General features: G+C 37.2%; 2 protein-coding genes across 10 annotated transcripts in view; one reads left to right on the forward strand and one right to left on the reverse strand.

The window, feature by feature from the left end:
• LOC144319929 (uncharacterized) overlaps positions 1-11,770 on the forward strand; it is a 33,901-nt gene extending 22,131 nt beyond the window's left edge. Inside the window, exons 2-3 of the mRNA XM_077908415.1 lie at positions 3,893-4,024; positions 11,166-11,770. The gene's annotated coding sequence lies outside the window, so the exon portion shown is untranslated. The remainder of the gene's footprint in view (positions 1-3,892; positions 4,025-11,165) is intronic.
• Positions 1,999-15,737, reverse strand: part of WDR89 (WD repeat domain 89) — a 44,839-nt gene continuing 31,100 nt past the window's right edge. For 6 of the 9 annotated variants that reach the window (XM_077909575.1, XM_077909579.1, XM_077909578.1 and 3 more), the window contains one exon: positions 1,999-12,244. In XM_077909575.1, the coding sequence (XP_077765701.1) occupies positions 11,050-12,213 (1,164 nt within the window). In that variant the 5' untranslated portion in view covers positions 12,214-12,244 and the 3' untranslated portion in view covers positions 1,999-11,049. Of the gene's footprint in view, positions 12,245-13,376; positions 13,501-15,737 lie in introns of all 9 variants that reach the window. The other 3 variants (XM_077909577.1, XM_077909576.1, XM_077909574.1) reach the window with 1 other exon arrangement.

The following is a 15,737-nucleotide window of genomic DNA, read 5'->3' on the forward strand; positions in this document are numbered from 1 at the left end:
CGGCTGCATTATTTCCATGTTGAATTAAAAGATTTCAAGTAGGTTTATTTTGTTTTGGTGTGTGTGTGTGTATGTGTGTGTGTGTGTGTTGGTTAAGCATACAGTGAAAAATGGGAAGAATGAAGGATGGTTGGGCTGCAAAGTTAGATGGTTTTAATTCGGACACTTTACATGATCAAAAAGATAATGGGCAGTGTAGTGTACAAAACTCAGGCGCACTAAAGTGCAAAAGACATAATGTATGAGTAATCTCAAAGCTAGGTAATCGAGTTGGTTTGTAGATCTGAGAGATGGATTAGTAAAATGGGTCAGTAATTGAATAGTAAATTGATCCAATATGACATTGCTGACTGCAGTGGCAGATGATTATGTAAAATTTGCCAAAAGCACAACAAATATCATCTGACACATTTTTCAATTTCTCTTTTTAATCTTTTTAAAATGTCTACCTCTCCTCTAAATAATTGTCCAATAAAGGTAGAATAGTTTGCATGTAATGCATATCGATAAAAGAAAAGTAAAGCAGTACAGGCTAATTATTGCCTCACAAATATCTTACATTTATTTGATTCAATGTTCAAATGAAAAATATTTTGAAGAAATATATTCACATGACTAAAGTCAAGTAATACCTATAGGAGACACTGTTGGTCACCTTCTCAACAACTATTCATTAGCCTCAACCTACTTTTTGTAACCTTCCCTGGATTCAAGTGCTTCAAAGGAGCATATGTTATCCCCAGCCCCATAGGCAGTGAATCATGATTGGGCCAATTGGTGATGATAACATTTCTTCTGCTAACAACTATTTTAGGCATGGGCACATAATGAAATTCCGGCCAATGACACTTGCTGTGAGGCTTCTCAGAAAGTGTGTGTGTGTGTGTGTGTGTCTGTGTGTGTGTGTGTGTGTGTGTGTGATCATTAATAAAAAGGATCATAGACAAACAATCTCTTTTCCATTGGACATAGTTGAGTGTGGATGTGATCATTTACTGATTTATAGTTATCTTGTGAACTTGAGGCTGACAAGATGAAGATTGGCAGAGCAGAAAAATGGAAATAATTTGCATTCTTGCTACCAACCAACCTTGGAAATGTTCCACTTCTGAACTTATGTGAGGTATTAGGTTCCTAATATGGCTCATTTGAATTGAGCTGTTATTTGCAGACAGAAGTATCCTGATACTCTACCACAAGGTATGTTTATAACGAATATCAAAGAACAAAAACAGCAGTCCCCAATCCAATCTCCGCAGCCTAGCTCTTCTCTCTAGAGGGAATCCCTTACAACTTGTTTAGCTTTTTTGGCAGGCAATTTACTTACATGCTTCTAAATAATGTGCTTATAGGGCTATTTTCTTGATTCATCCCTACAAAGAATGTTGCCTTTGTATTATGGGAGACGAACACCAACATGTGTACACCTTTCACTTCTTTTCCATGGTCCCAATAGTTTTACAACTTTTGAGTAAATCAATATTGTGCTTACATCATTATGATTACATAAATATTATTCACCCGTGAAGGATTAAGTAGTATACTGATTGCATTTCTTTTCTGATGCATTTTTTTACCCTTTGGAGTTAAAGATTCTCTCCCACCCTTGCTTGTATACATGGCTTTCTTTCTTTCTTTCTTTCTTTCTTTCTTTCTTTCTTTCTTTCTTTCTTTCTTTCTTTCTTCTTTCTTTTTTCTTTCTTTCTTTCTTTCTTTCTTTCTTTCTTTCTTTCTTTCTTTCTTTCTTTCTTTCTCTTTCTTTCTTCTTCCTTCCTTCCTTCCTTCCTTCCTTCCTTCCTTCCTTCCTTCCTTCCTCTTTCTTTCTTTCTTAAAAAGATTTTATTTAAAGATTTATTTATTCGTTAGACACAGAGAAAGAGGCAGAGACATAGGCAGAGGGAGAAACAGGACTCCAGGGATTACACCCTGAGCTGAAGGCAGATGCTCAACTGCTGAGTCCCCCAGGTGTCCCAGTATAGGTGGCTTTCTGAGTGCCTGTTATTAGTTCTTTTTTTTTAAGATTTTATTCACAAGAGACCAGAGAAAGAGGCAGAGACATAGGTGGAGGGAGGAAAAGAAGGCTCCATGCAGGGAACCTATTGTGGGACTCTATCCCAGGACTCCAGGATCATGCCCTGAGCCGAAGGCAGGTGCTCAACCGTTGAGCCACCCAGGCATCCCCTTTTATTGGTTCTTAGGCTAAACAGATTTCTAATATCCTTTGAAAGTGATTTTTTTTTCTTTCCCATTAAAATTTCTTTTCTACTCTTTCTCTCCTTCCTCCTTCTCTCATTCTGCCTTTGCTATTTTATTTCCAAATTTACTTCCTTTCCTGATTCCCCTACACCACGCTAGGCAACCACTCTACGGTCACTAATATGTATTAGTATGTTCTTGCAAAGTGCGAAGTTCTTTATGTATTTTAAATTTATATAAATGGCTTTCCTTACACATGCATTGCTTCCTACGGTTTTCACTGGGTACTAGATTTTTATGATCAAGCCATATGGCCAAGTGTACATCTAGTCTATGGCTTATAAATACCACAGAATACATCATTGTGTTAATCCAACACATTTTTACCTATCCTGTCTCTCAGGGATGGATGTCCAGGCTGTCTCCAACTCCATGACATCACAAATAATGCCCAATTGGACTTGCTGAAAATATCTTTGAGATGTTACACCAAGCAATACAATAACTAGGGCACAGTATGTCAACATAGATGTGTCTGCTCTCCAGAATAGCTGCACCAATGCCTACACTCCTATCACCACTGCACAATGGTTCCTATATGCCCACATGCCTCCAACACTTTAATTTTCTAATTTTCGTAATTCTGAAAGGTATAAAGGGATTAAGTCTTCATTTCTCTAGTTACTAAGGATTTTGGCCATCTTTTTAAGTTCTTCTGAAATTTGCCTTTTCATAGTCTTTGCTCATTTTCCCATTGGCAGTTTTCCATGATGGATTTGCAGTTCCTTCTATAATCTAATTTAACTACTTATTGATTTCAAATATATTTCCCTTTTTTTTTCTTAAAGATTTTATCTATTCATGAGAGACACACACAGAGAGAAGCAGAGACATAGGCAGAGGGAGAAGCAGGCTCCCTGTGAGGAGCCTGATGCAGGACTTGATCCCAGGATCACGCCCTGAGCCAAAGGCAGATGCTCAACCACTGAGCCACCCAAGTGTCCCTCAAATATATTTTCTTGCATTCTGTTGTTTATGTATAGATTCTTGGAGACCAGATATGCTTAATTTTTATATAAAATTTTTTTATACTTCATTCTTTTGAAGTTTAAGAAGTCATTTGCCACTTGTAGGTAACAGAGGGATTTTCCCATATTTCCTTGTAATAAATTTATAGTTTTCATCTTTTATCATTTAAGTCTACCATTTAAGAAATCTAGTTTCATTTTTCTCCCTCTAGTGAGCCAGTATTCTCAATGCCATCTAATTAAAACCTCTCCCTCGGGCAGCCCAGGTGGCTCAGCGGTTTGGCGCCGCCTTCAGCCCGGGGCGTGATCCTGGAGACCCCGGATGGAGTCCCATGTCGGGCTCCCTGCATGGAGCCTGCTTCTCCCTCTGCCTGTGTCTCTGCCTCTCTCTCTGTCTGTGTCTCTCATTAATAAATAAATAAAACCTTAAGAAAAATAATGTAAAACCTCTCCCTCTTACATTTGTCACCTTTGTAAGATATTAAGTTGCTATATACGCATGCTCTCTGACCTTCATTCATTGACATTGTTCTAAGGCCACAATACAGTTTTTATTATGATTTTGTGTAATCCGATAGTCTTAATGTCTGGTAGAGAAAATTCCTCTTTTCTAAGTTTATTGTTATTTGTGGACCTTATTCTTTCATACATTTTTTTTTTTAAAGTAGGCTCTACACCCAGCATGGAGCCCAACTCAGGTCCGGAACTCCCAACACGGAGATTAAGCCCTGAACTAAGACCAAGAGTCTGATGCTGAATCGGCTGAGCCACATAGGTGCCCCATCCATACAAATTTTAAAGTAAGTTTGGGTTCTTCAAAAAGTCCAACTGGAATTTAGTTGGGATTACATTGATTTTTCAGATTAAGTTCAGAATGGTCACTTTTATAATACTGCCATCTCACTGGAAGCAAGATTTCTTTGAACATCTTCTATGTCTTTTCTTTTAAGATTGTATGTATTTACTTTAGGGATATATAGAGCAGGGGAGGAGCAGAGGGAGAGGGACAAACTGACTCCGTGCTGAGTGCTAAGCCCAATGTGCAGCTCAATCCTACAATCATGAGTCATGACCTAAGCTGAAATCAAGAGTTGGACACATAACCAACTGAGCCACCCAGGCGCCCCTCATCTTCCATGTCTTTATCAGAATTCTAATGTTTCTCCAAATAGATCTTGAGTATTCTTGTTAATTCCTTGATACTTTTCTAAACTTCCTGCTATTGTTAAGATATTTTTTAGATTTTCGTAGGCTGAACTTGTTCTGGCAGCTTTGCTGAATCTCTTAATAGTTCAAAGAGAATTGAAAACGTAAGTCTAGGTATATAGGTATATATCATTTTCATATTGGATTTTCTATATATATATCATTTGCAAAAGTTTTTTTCCTCCTCTCTTCCAATCTTTACACATTATCATACTTTTAATTTTTTTTATGTATTAGCCAGAATTCAAACTATTGTGATAAGCTTCCTCATTGAATCTTGGTCTTAAAGGCAATGTATTTAACCTAACATTTCTCCAAAAAGAGTATCTCTACTCTAGATTTTATTAACTTTAACCAAGTTGAAAAATTATTCTATCGATAGCATGTTTATATTTTTCATAAATAAAAACCATAAAATAAAAACCATAGTTTTTCTTTAACAATTAAGGAAATCACAATTTTCCCCTTTGTCCATTACTATGATGGATTTTTTAAAATAAAGATTTTATTTATTTATTCATGAGAGACACAGAAAGAGAGAGGCAGAGACACAGGCAGAGGGAGAAGCAGGTTTCATGCAGGGCGCCTGACGTGGGACTTAATCCTGGGTCTCCAGGATCACGCCCCGGGCCGAAGGCGGCGCTAAACCGCTGAGCCAAGTGGGCTGCCCACTATGATGAATCTTTTAAAAATATTTTACTTATTTATTTGAGAGAGAGAGAGAGAGAGACAGGGAGGAAGGGAGAGAGCACAAGATCACTACCAGGGGAAAGGAGCAGAGGTAGAGGGAAAAGCCTGAGCCCTTCCTAGGACCCCAAAATCATGACCTGAGTTGAAGGCAGACAAGTTAAATGACTGAGCCACCCTGGTGCCCCTGTGATAGATTTTCTGATGCTGAGTCATCCTGAGAAAAAACTTAGTTATAGTCATATTAAAAAAAATACACTATTGGATTTGGTTAGCTAATATTTTTAACAGTGAATATATATTCATAAACAAAATGGACTTCATTTTTTTCTCCATTTTCATCTGGTTTTGGAATTAAGGTTCTATTAGCCTTAAATTCTATTTTATCAACTATTAAGATAACCACCCTGGTTTTTTGGTTCAAATTTGTTACATATATTTTTTGGTAATAACTTCATTTAGGTAAAATTCACAAGCAATTCATTTATTTAAAGCATACAAGTCACTAGCTTTTATTATATTTAGGGTTGTGGAACTATAATCATCATCAATTTGCATCACCTCAGTCACCCACCAACCCTCTCATTTCCTCCCTCCACCTTCCAGCCCTAGGTAACCACTAATATGTGCTCTTTGCTATTTTTTTAAAGATTTTATTTATTCATGAGAGACAGAGAGAGAGAGAGAGACAGAGACAGAGAGAGAGAGAGAGAGGCAGAGACACAGGCAGAGGGAGAAGCAGGCTCCATGCAGGGAGCCTGACATGGAACTTGATCCCGGAACTCCAGGATCATGCCCTGGGCTGAAAGCAGGCACTTAACCGCTGAGCCACCCAGGCATCCCATTGTTCTTTCTTTATAGACTTGTCTATTCTGGACTTTTGCTGTACATGGGATCATACAATGTGATCCTTTGTGTCTAATTTTACTTAGCATGTTTTCAAGATTCATCTTAATTGTAATATGTATTAGCCCTTCCTTTCTTTTTATAGCTGAATGATATTCTATTATATGGATATACCATAATTTATCCATCAGTTGATGGTTATTTGGATTGTTTCCACCTTTTGGCTATTATGCATAATGCTATTATGAACATTCATGTACAAGTTTTTACGTGGACTTCTATTTTCAATTTTCTTCAACATATTCTTTTAGTTCTCAGCAGTTCTCTTAGTTTGGAACTGCTGCTGGGTCAAATAGCAACACTTGAGGAATTGCCAGACTGTAGCTGTATCTTCCATTCCTAACAGCAGTGTATGAAGCTTTCAATTTCTCCATAACCTCACCAACATTGTTTTGATTATAGCCATCCCAGTGGGTGTGAAGTGGTATCTCATTGTGGTTTTGGTTTGCATTTTCCTGATGACTCATAGCTTTAGGCATCTTTTTGTGTGTTTACTAAACCATTTCTGTATCTTCTTTGGAGAAACGTCTATTTAGATCTTTGACCATTTCAAAAATTGTTTTCTCTTATTATTGAGTGGTAACATTTAAAAAATATGGTTGGAAAACAAGTTCTTATCTATTATTTGAGAATATTTTCTAACATTCTGTGGTTCATATACCTTTCCTCATCCTTTAATTTTTTTAACCTATGTCTTTAAGTGAATTTATTTCTTAATCTTTTAAAAACTTTTATTTTTAAATGATTTTCAACGTGAGTCTCTTTTAATTGGTGAATTTAAAAATTGGTACTTATTTAAGGCACTTATTCCATTTTCCACATGGTCAAATAAATTGAGAAACCTCCCTGGACATCTCTCTCCTGAGAACTCATGTCCTCTTGTTCCAACCTGGACTTAATACTGTGGGCTTGGTGCAAAGCGGTTATCTTGTCACTATGTTGGGTTGGTGCCCTGGTTCCTAGTATCTCGTCTTCCTTGATTTACTCCTTTAATTTTTGTGGAGTACATCCTCCACAAAACTGCACAGAAAGTAAAGTTTGAAATCTTTATGTTTGGAAGTGTCTTAAACCTCACGTGAGGGCATTCTGACCTATAGAATTATAGGTTGAAAAAGCAATTATCTCCTAAAATCCAAATTTTTAAATTCCTTAGTGGCCAATCAGTTTGGTTAGCGATGGATACTCTGTTAGCTAAATACATTTGGTTCCTAAGTTTCAGAGAGCAAGTAAAAAATGTTCACTTAGCAAGGGATGTCCCAAAATAATTTATTACCATCTTTTGCCTCATGAGTTGGGAAAGCATAAGTTCAGAGAGCAGGAAACTGTCCTCAGAACTTTGATTCACCATTTTGTGTCATCTGGGTTTGCTAATGAAGAGTCTAATTCACATGTTTTCCTTGTACCTGATTGCTTTTTTCCTCCTATCTTTGGAAACTTTTAAAATTTTCTCTTTATTCTTGGAGTTCTGAAACTTCACAGTGCTATGCTTTGGTGTGGGTCTTTTTCATTCATTATACTTGACACTCTGTTGGGCCTTTCAATCTGAAGACTGAAGTTTTGGGGATAGCCTCTAAATGTTATTTCATTTTAATAATCCCTCCAACCTCCTTTACCTTCTTTTTTCACATTGTAAAAACTGATAGTCTGATATTAGACCCCTATATTTATCTTTGTGGCTTTAATCTTTTCTCTCACTTTCTCTCTTTGAGGTCTACTTTCAAAGATATTTTCTCACCTGTATCTTCCAAATCTATTAATTACTTTTTTTTTTTTTTTTTGAGAGGGAGGGAAGGGGAGAGAGTTGAGGGGAAAGGGTAGAGGGCAAGAGAGAGGGAGAATGCTCAGCACAGAGCCCAACTCAGGGCTTAATCTCACAACCCTGAGTTCAATGACCTTAGCTGAAATCAAGAGTCTGACACCCAACTTACTGAGCCACCCAGGCACCCTCTATTAATTGCTTTTAAATTTTATTTATTTAAAATATTTTGCTTTTATTTATTTGACAGAGAAAACAAGCATAAGCAGGGGGACCAGCAGGTAGAAAGAGGGAGAAACAGACTCATTAAGTAGAGAGCCCGACACATGGCTCCCAGGACCCTAGGATTATGACCTGAGCTGAAGGCAGAGGCTTAACCAACTGAACCACTCAGGTGCCCCATTCAGTTTTAAATATTTTTTAAAGTTTTAGTGTTTTGGTAACTGTTTCATTTCCTGTTGTTTTATAAATGTAATGTCGCCAAGCATTCTTATACATCTTTTCTACTTACATAGTCAGCATTGTCTCATATCTTAAGTATCTTAAAAACATGATTTTTCATTTTTACATAGTGCTCCATCAAAAGATAAAAATGTACCAAAGACTATAAGCACCATGAGGCATTATCAAATCTGTGTTTTCTATGTTCAGCCTAGAAATAGTAGGAAGAATGAACTGGAGCAGATTAGAGACAGAGTCTGTAATCTAGGAGAGGATGAAACTTGTATCTAAGGCAGTAGCGTGGGGTCAGGGCAAAAGAACAGCAGACAGATTTTAGGAGGTGGAGTGGCACAGGACTTGGTGACTGACTGGATAGGAAAAAAAGAACAAAGTCCAGAATTAACCTCAGGCTTATGTTTTTTGTTTTTTTTTTTTTAAGATTTTATCTATTTATTCATGAGAGACAGAGAAAGAGAGAGAGAGAGAGAGAGAGAGAGGCAGAGACACAGGCAGAGGGACAAGCAGGCCCCATGCAGGGAGCCGGACATGGGACTCAATCCCGGGTCTCCAGGATCAGGCCCTGGGCTGAAGGCGGCGCTAAACCGCTGAGCCACTCGGGCTGCCCTCAGGCTTATGATTTGAACAGCAAGAACACGTGAATTTTTTCAAATAAGGATTATGTACTTTGACGGGTGCCTTGGTACTCAGTTGGTTAAGCCTCTAACTCTAAATTTGGGCTCAGGTCAGGATCTCAGAGGTATGAGATCTCAGTTATAAGCCCTGCCTTGGGCTCACAGTGCAGCATTGAGTCTGCTCAAGATTCTCTCTCTCTCTCAAATATATAAATAAATCTTCATAAAAAAGAATCATGTATTTTGAAGGTGTTTAACAGTGACTTCACTACTGTTCTGTCTGAACTTAGCAAAGCTAGATCATACCTCCATGTAAGTTGCATTGTGCTATGGAATACAATTTTCCCCCAGTGCTATGGTCTCAGAGATAAGTCATTAAAATTTAAAGAGAAATGTAAAAGCTTCATAAAAGGTCCCTACTGAGCAGGGAGCCTTACTCAGGTTCAATCCCAGGACCCTGGGATCATTACCTGAGCCGAAGGCAGACACAACTGACTGAGCGACCCAGACACCCTGAGAAATGTAAAAGGTTCTAAAGTAGTATTTGTATTTTTCATGACAATATTTTTAGTTCAAAAGATAAAAATGTTTTAAAATATCTTTATAAATATTCTTATCTATAAAGATATTTTTACTTGTAATTAAAAACAAAAAACATGCCAAATCTTTAGAGTGACCAACTTTTAAAAAAAGATTTTTATTTACTTACAGAGAGAGAGACTGCTTGAGTGGGGGGAGGAACAGAGGAAGAGGGACAAGCAGCCTCCACTCTAAGCACGGAGCAACATGGGGCTTGATCTCACAGCTCTGAGAGCACAACTTGAGACAAAATCAGGAGTCAGATGCCTAACTGACCGGGCCACCAGGTACCCCAAGAGTGACCAAGTTTTTAATTAAGATTCTTTGGGAAAATATTTAAAAGTAAGGATGAGGGGTGCCTGGATGTCTCAGTCGGTTGGGTGTCTGCCTTTGGCTTGGGTCATGATCCCAGGGTCCTGGGATCCAGCCCTGACTCAAACAAGGATTATGTACCTTGAGCCAAGCAGGAAGCCTGCTTCTCCTTCTCTCTCTGCCTCTCTCCCCCTACTCAGGTTCTCACTTGCTCTGCTCTCTCTCTCTTTCTCAAATAAATAAGTAAATAATCTAAATTTTTAAAAAAGATGAAAAAATAGCAGTAAACAAAAATTCAAGCTTAAAATTATGGTGTTCTCCTTTCCCCAGCAGCACCTCCTGCATTGCCTCCACTCCCCATGGGCACTTAAGTTTAAGATTATGGATGAAACACTATGAAAGAAAATTTTATCACAAAATAGAATATTTTGAAATAAAAAGTCATTCTATTATAAATAATTCCATTTTTGTATATTCCCTTTGAGTCTCAAAATGAATTTTGTAAGATAATTTCTTTTTCATCAATGAAACACCTGCTTGCTATGTAACTGTTTAAAAATACTGATGCAAATAGGGATGCCTGGGTGGCTTTATTTGTTAAGCATCTGACTCTTGATCTCAGCTTAGGTCATGATCTCAGGGTTGTGACTTCAAGCCCCACCATGGGCTCCATGCTGAGCTTAGCATGGAGCCTACCTAAAAGAAAAAAAAAATCTAACCATTGATAGATAGATGCAAATATATACTAAATATATCCTTCTTAAATAGATGCAAATCACTTTATTTCTAAAAAATTTTAATTCTATTTAGAATCATTAGCATATTTACATTTAAATACTCCAACATAATCTATGTGTATTAAGCAAGTGGGAGCTCCTACAGAAAACAGTCTGATTTGGTTTTATAAATAATGAAGATGATTTAAAATGTAAAAAAAAAACTAAACTTAAAAAACATAGCTCAAACCACCTGATTTTTTAAAGTCATACCAGCCATCTACTTTTAAAAAGTCCTTATCAAAGCTATTTCTTTAAACCCAACATTTACTAACTCAACAGATGGGTTTTAAAAATGAGGAATGTAATTTTACTTTCAACTCACTGATTATATACTCAACTGGCAGCTTTAAAAAAATAATTTTAGAATACATGAAGACCTGAATTAAACCATTTTCAACATTTTTCCAGGACTGTTTGCTAATTGGCTTGTTTTTACATATGAGCTTTAAACATATCTATCACAGGTAGTACACAAAAATAATGACTCGCAACTCTACATAAAAACCTCTCAAACTCCCAACAACATATCACTGCTTTTTCCTTCTCTTATAAGAATCATTACTGTGAACTCGAACTCGCTGGGACACAGAGGATGCTATTTTCATGCTATCTTTCTTCGTAAATGTCTTCTCTATTGCTCCAGGTTTCCAAAGTAACAACTGTGCATCTTCTCCTCCAGTTAGCAAAGAATCATCCTGCGTATTCCAAGAGAAAGAACGGACTGTAGCAGCATGCCCTCCGTGAAGGCTGGTCACATGGATCAATCCTGATGTAGTGCAGCTCATCAAGTGAATAGTTCCTGTGTTTGTTCCTCCAACAACAAACAATTTGTCCATTTTTTCATGATATAGGCCACCAATTAAATATTCTAAAGTACCTTCTTTCACATTAATTACTTCTCTGACATCCTGGATGTTCAAACATGTAATTGGTTCATCAGTATCCAGATGATTAAGATCCCACCAACAAAATCCTTCATCATGTGTCATGCAGTAAATCTGTTTATAATCCTTTCCAGACCAACCAATACAGCTTACCGATGAAACTGAGTTACAGGTAGTAACCAGTGCATCTTCTTCATTGTCAACACTAATATCAAATACATTTACTAGGCCATCAGTTGAACCTGAGACAACCATGTTGGGATTGTTGGGATGGAAGCATACTTGGGTGACATCATCACTATGTGTCTCTGAATATGTTCCAAGTGGGTCTTTAGTAGTAGACAAATCCTGAGAATTAATTCTTGCATCCCAAAATACCAACAATGCATCGTCATCAACTTTTTCTGTACCAGCACAAATAACATGATCATTACAGTTGATATCAAAACTAATAAAAATATTGGAAGGGTAACCCTTGAACAGCTGGATAGGTTTTTCACTGGCTAATCGAGCATCCCAACATTTTACGGTGCCATCAGTACATGATGAATATATACTGTCACAAGAATTTGCAAATTTGACTCCATTAAGAAGTCCAGGATATACACTAAATTCTCGTAGTATGTATAACCTTTCTTTGTCATATATTCTGATAGATCCATTAGAACATAAAACAGCAACCAAATTTTCTTTTTCTGCTTGTACAGTTTTTGATGTGTCTATGCCAAGCAGATAAGTAGGCTCTTTACTTCCTGAGGAACGTTTAACAATGTTCAGGTTAGCAAAACGTTCCTCAATCTTCTCCATGTCAGGAGGAGCATCCAAGCGTAGTAAAAATCTGTAATAAAAATACAAAAATTAAAATTAAATGCAGAGCTTCTCTAACATTACAGTTAAGTCAAGTACATTCTCTGAGGACTGGCACAAAACAATAGAGATAAAATCTATTCTAATATTTTAATTTTTCCCTGCCATGATAAAACTAAAACTTAGTTGCCTCCTTCAAATTCAATCACTCTTGAATCCTGAATCTACTGTATATAACTTATGCCAGTAAGAGAATTTTATTTTTATTTTTATTTTTTAAAGGTTTTATTTATTCATGATAGACATAGAGGGAGAGAGGCAGAGACACAGGCAGAGGGAGAAGCAGGCTCCACGCCAGGAGCCCGACGCGGGACTCAATCCCGGGGTCTCTAGGATCACACCTCAGCCCACTGAGCCACCCAGGTGCCCCAAGAGAATTATAAAACACATATATAGACTGCTTAGTAGTTCCTTTTAGCTTAAACCCAATTATTGATCCTATTCATAATTCTCAGCATTAGCCAGGATCTCCATGCAGTAAATATTTGGTGAGCTCATATGATAAAGCCAATCGTCTTCTGGCCCTAGCTGCCTGATGCAACTTTTAGAATTTAAACATAGATGTGAATGCAGAAAAAATGGTCTTCCAAAGATGTTTATGTCTTAATCTTTGGAACCTGTGAATGTTATGTTACATGACAAAGAGGAATTGAGGTAGCTAATCAGTTGATCTTTAAAAAATATTTTTTATTATTAAAATATAGTTGACACACAATGTTACATTAGTCTCAGGTATACGGCATAAGCGATTTGAGAAGTCTATGTGTATACTATCCACAAGTGTATCTACTGTCCCCATACAATACTATTACAATACCACTGACTATATGTTGTACTTTTTACTTCCATCACTTACTAATTCCGTAAGTGGAAGCTCTATCTCCTACTCCTTTCCATCCATTTTGCCCACTCCCCTATATCCCTCCCCTCTGACAACCATGAGGTTGTTCTGTGAATATACAGGTCTGTTTCTGCTTTTTGTTTTGTTTTTAAAATTCCACACATAAAGGAAATCATATGGTATCATATGGTATTTACTTTCTGTCTGACCTATTTCACTTAGTATAATACCCTCTAGGTCCATGCATGTTGTCATTACTTACAAGATCTCCTTCTTGCTTTGTGGCTGAATAATATCCCATTGTGTGTATGTGTGTCACTTCTCTATCCATTTATTTATCAATGGACGCTTGGGTTGCGTTTACATCTTGGTTATTATAAATAATGCTGTAACAAACATAAGGGTGCATATATCTTTTTGAATTACTGTTTTGACTTTCTTTGGGTAAATACCCAGTAGTAGAATTATTGGATCACATGGTATTTCTATTCTACATTTTTTTTTTAAGGAACCTCCATACTGTTTTCTATAGTATCTGTACCAATTTACATTCCCACTGATAGTGAATAAGGGTTCTTTTTTCTCCATATCCTCACCAACACTTGTTATTTCCTGTCTTTTTAACTCTAGCCATTCTGACAGGTATAAGGTGATACCTTATTGTGGTTTTGATTTGCATTTCCTTGATGATTAGGGATGCTGAGCATCTTTTCATGTGTCTGTTGGCCATCAGTATGTCTTCTTTGCAAAAATGCCTATTCAGGTCCTCTGCCCATTTTAATTGGATTATTTGGGTTTTGTGTTGAGTTGTGTTTATCAGTTGATCTTAAAATAGGGATATTATTCTGGATTATCTACATGAGTGGGTCCAATGTAATTACCAGCGTTCTTAAAAGTAGGAGTAGGAGGCAGGACATGATGCGAGTCAGAAGGAGATTTTATTATGGAAGAAAGGTACAGAAAAATACATTGTTGGTTTGGGGGAAGAAGGTCAATAAGTGGGTGGCCTCTAGAAACTGGAAAAGGCAAAGAATCATGCCCATTTAGAGCCTCTACATGGAAATGCAGCCCTGCTAACACCTTGATTTTCACTCAGTGAGGCCTATTTTGGGCTTCTGACCCCCCAGAATTGCAATATAATAAATTTGTGTTGTTTCAAGCCATCAAGTTTGTAGTAATGTGTTACAGCAATAATAGGAAACAATAGGATTCCCAATATGAAATTCTGGAGAGGTGCTTCTTAGGCAGCAGTAGTTTGTAAATGAAATGGAGCTGGAATGTGAACCTAGGCATTCTGGCTTCAAGGACTGTGCTCTTCACCACAACATTAGATTTCCTCTTTTTTTTCTTTTTAAAATATTTAATTTTTAAGGGGTACCTGGGAGGCTCAGTTGGTTGTGTCTGGCTTTGGCTCAGGTCATGGTTTTTTTGTTGTTGCTTTAGTGATAGCTTTTTAAGCATCTGTCTTTTCATCTTTAAAAGAAGAAATGAAGGGTGCCTGAGTGGTTAAGTCAGTTAAGCATCTGCTTTTGGCTCAGGTCATGATCCTGGGGTCCTGGAATCGAGCCTCTTGTCAGGTTCCCTGCTTAGCAGGGCATCTGCTTCTCCTTCCCCCTCTCCTCCCCATTTGTCCACTCTCTCTTGCTCTTTCTCTTTCTCAAAATAAATAAAATCTTAAAAAAATAAGTAAGAGTACCAACTCAAGAGTTGTTAGAAGAATCAATTGAAATAATGTATTCAGCACAATGCCTGCCATATAAAATACACATTCAACAGATGTTATATAAAAATTATCAGTATCATCACTATCAATACCACTAACACCACAAGGGTGGGGGTGGATTTGGATCTAACAAAATGGCTTTAAACAGCACAATTAAATCAATGAGCAAAAATATTAAAGAGTTGGATTTGGGTTCAAAACAGAATAAGTAACCTCTTCAACTTATAATTCTGAATACTTAAAAGCCTGTAAGTTGAAAGAATAGTACAAACACACACACACGTAACCTTTTTTTTCTTTAAAGATTTATTCATTTATTCATGAGAGACATACAGAGGCAGAAATATAGGCAGAGGGAGAAGCACGCTCCCCGCAGAGCTCAAAGTGGGATTCGATCCCAGGAACCTGGGATCACATCCTGAGCAGAAGGCAGACACTCAACCACTGAGCCACCCAGCCATCCTCACACATAACCTTTTACCTGCTAGATTCCCCAACTATGATTTGCTTTCTATCTATATAAACATATATATATATGTAATTTTTATGAACTATTTGAAAGTTAATTGCAAACAAAAATATCACTTTATTTCTAAATACTTTGGCATAGGGCACCTTCCAATCTTTTGTTTTCATGACACTGAATCTTTGAAAAGTCCAGTCTAGTTGTCTCATAAACTGTCCACATTCTGGATTTTATTAATTGTTTCCTCATGATTAGATTCCAGTTTAAAAATTCTGGCCAGGGATACTGTGTAGATGATGCTGGGAACTTACTGCATGGCATCAAGGAAACACATAACAAGTCTGTTCACTTGGTTAAGGCAATAACTGACATATCTCTCCATTTTAAAGGTATATTCCTTCTTGAGGCACCTGGGTGGCTCAGTGGTGAGAGTA

Source organism: Canis aureus, chromosome 9, assembly GCF_053574225.1.
Source record: "Canis aureus isolate CA01 chromosome 9, VMU_Caureus_v.1.0, whole genome shotgun sequence".
NCBI lineage: Eukaryota > Metazoa > Chordata > Mammalia > Carnivora > Canidae > Canis > Canis aureus.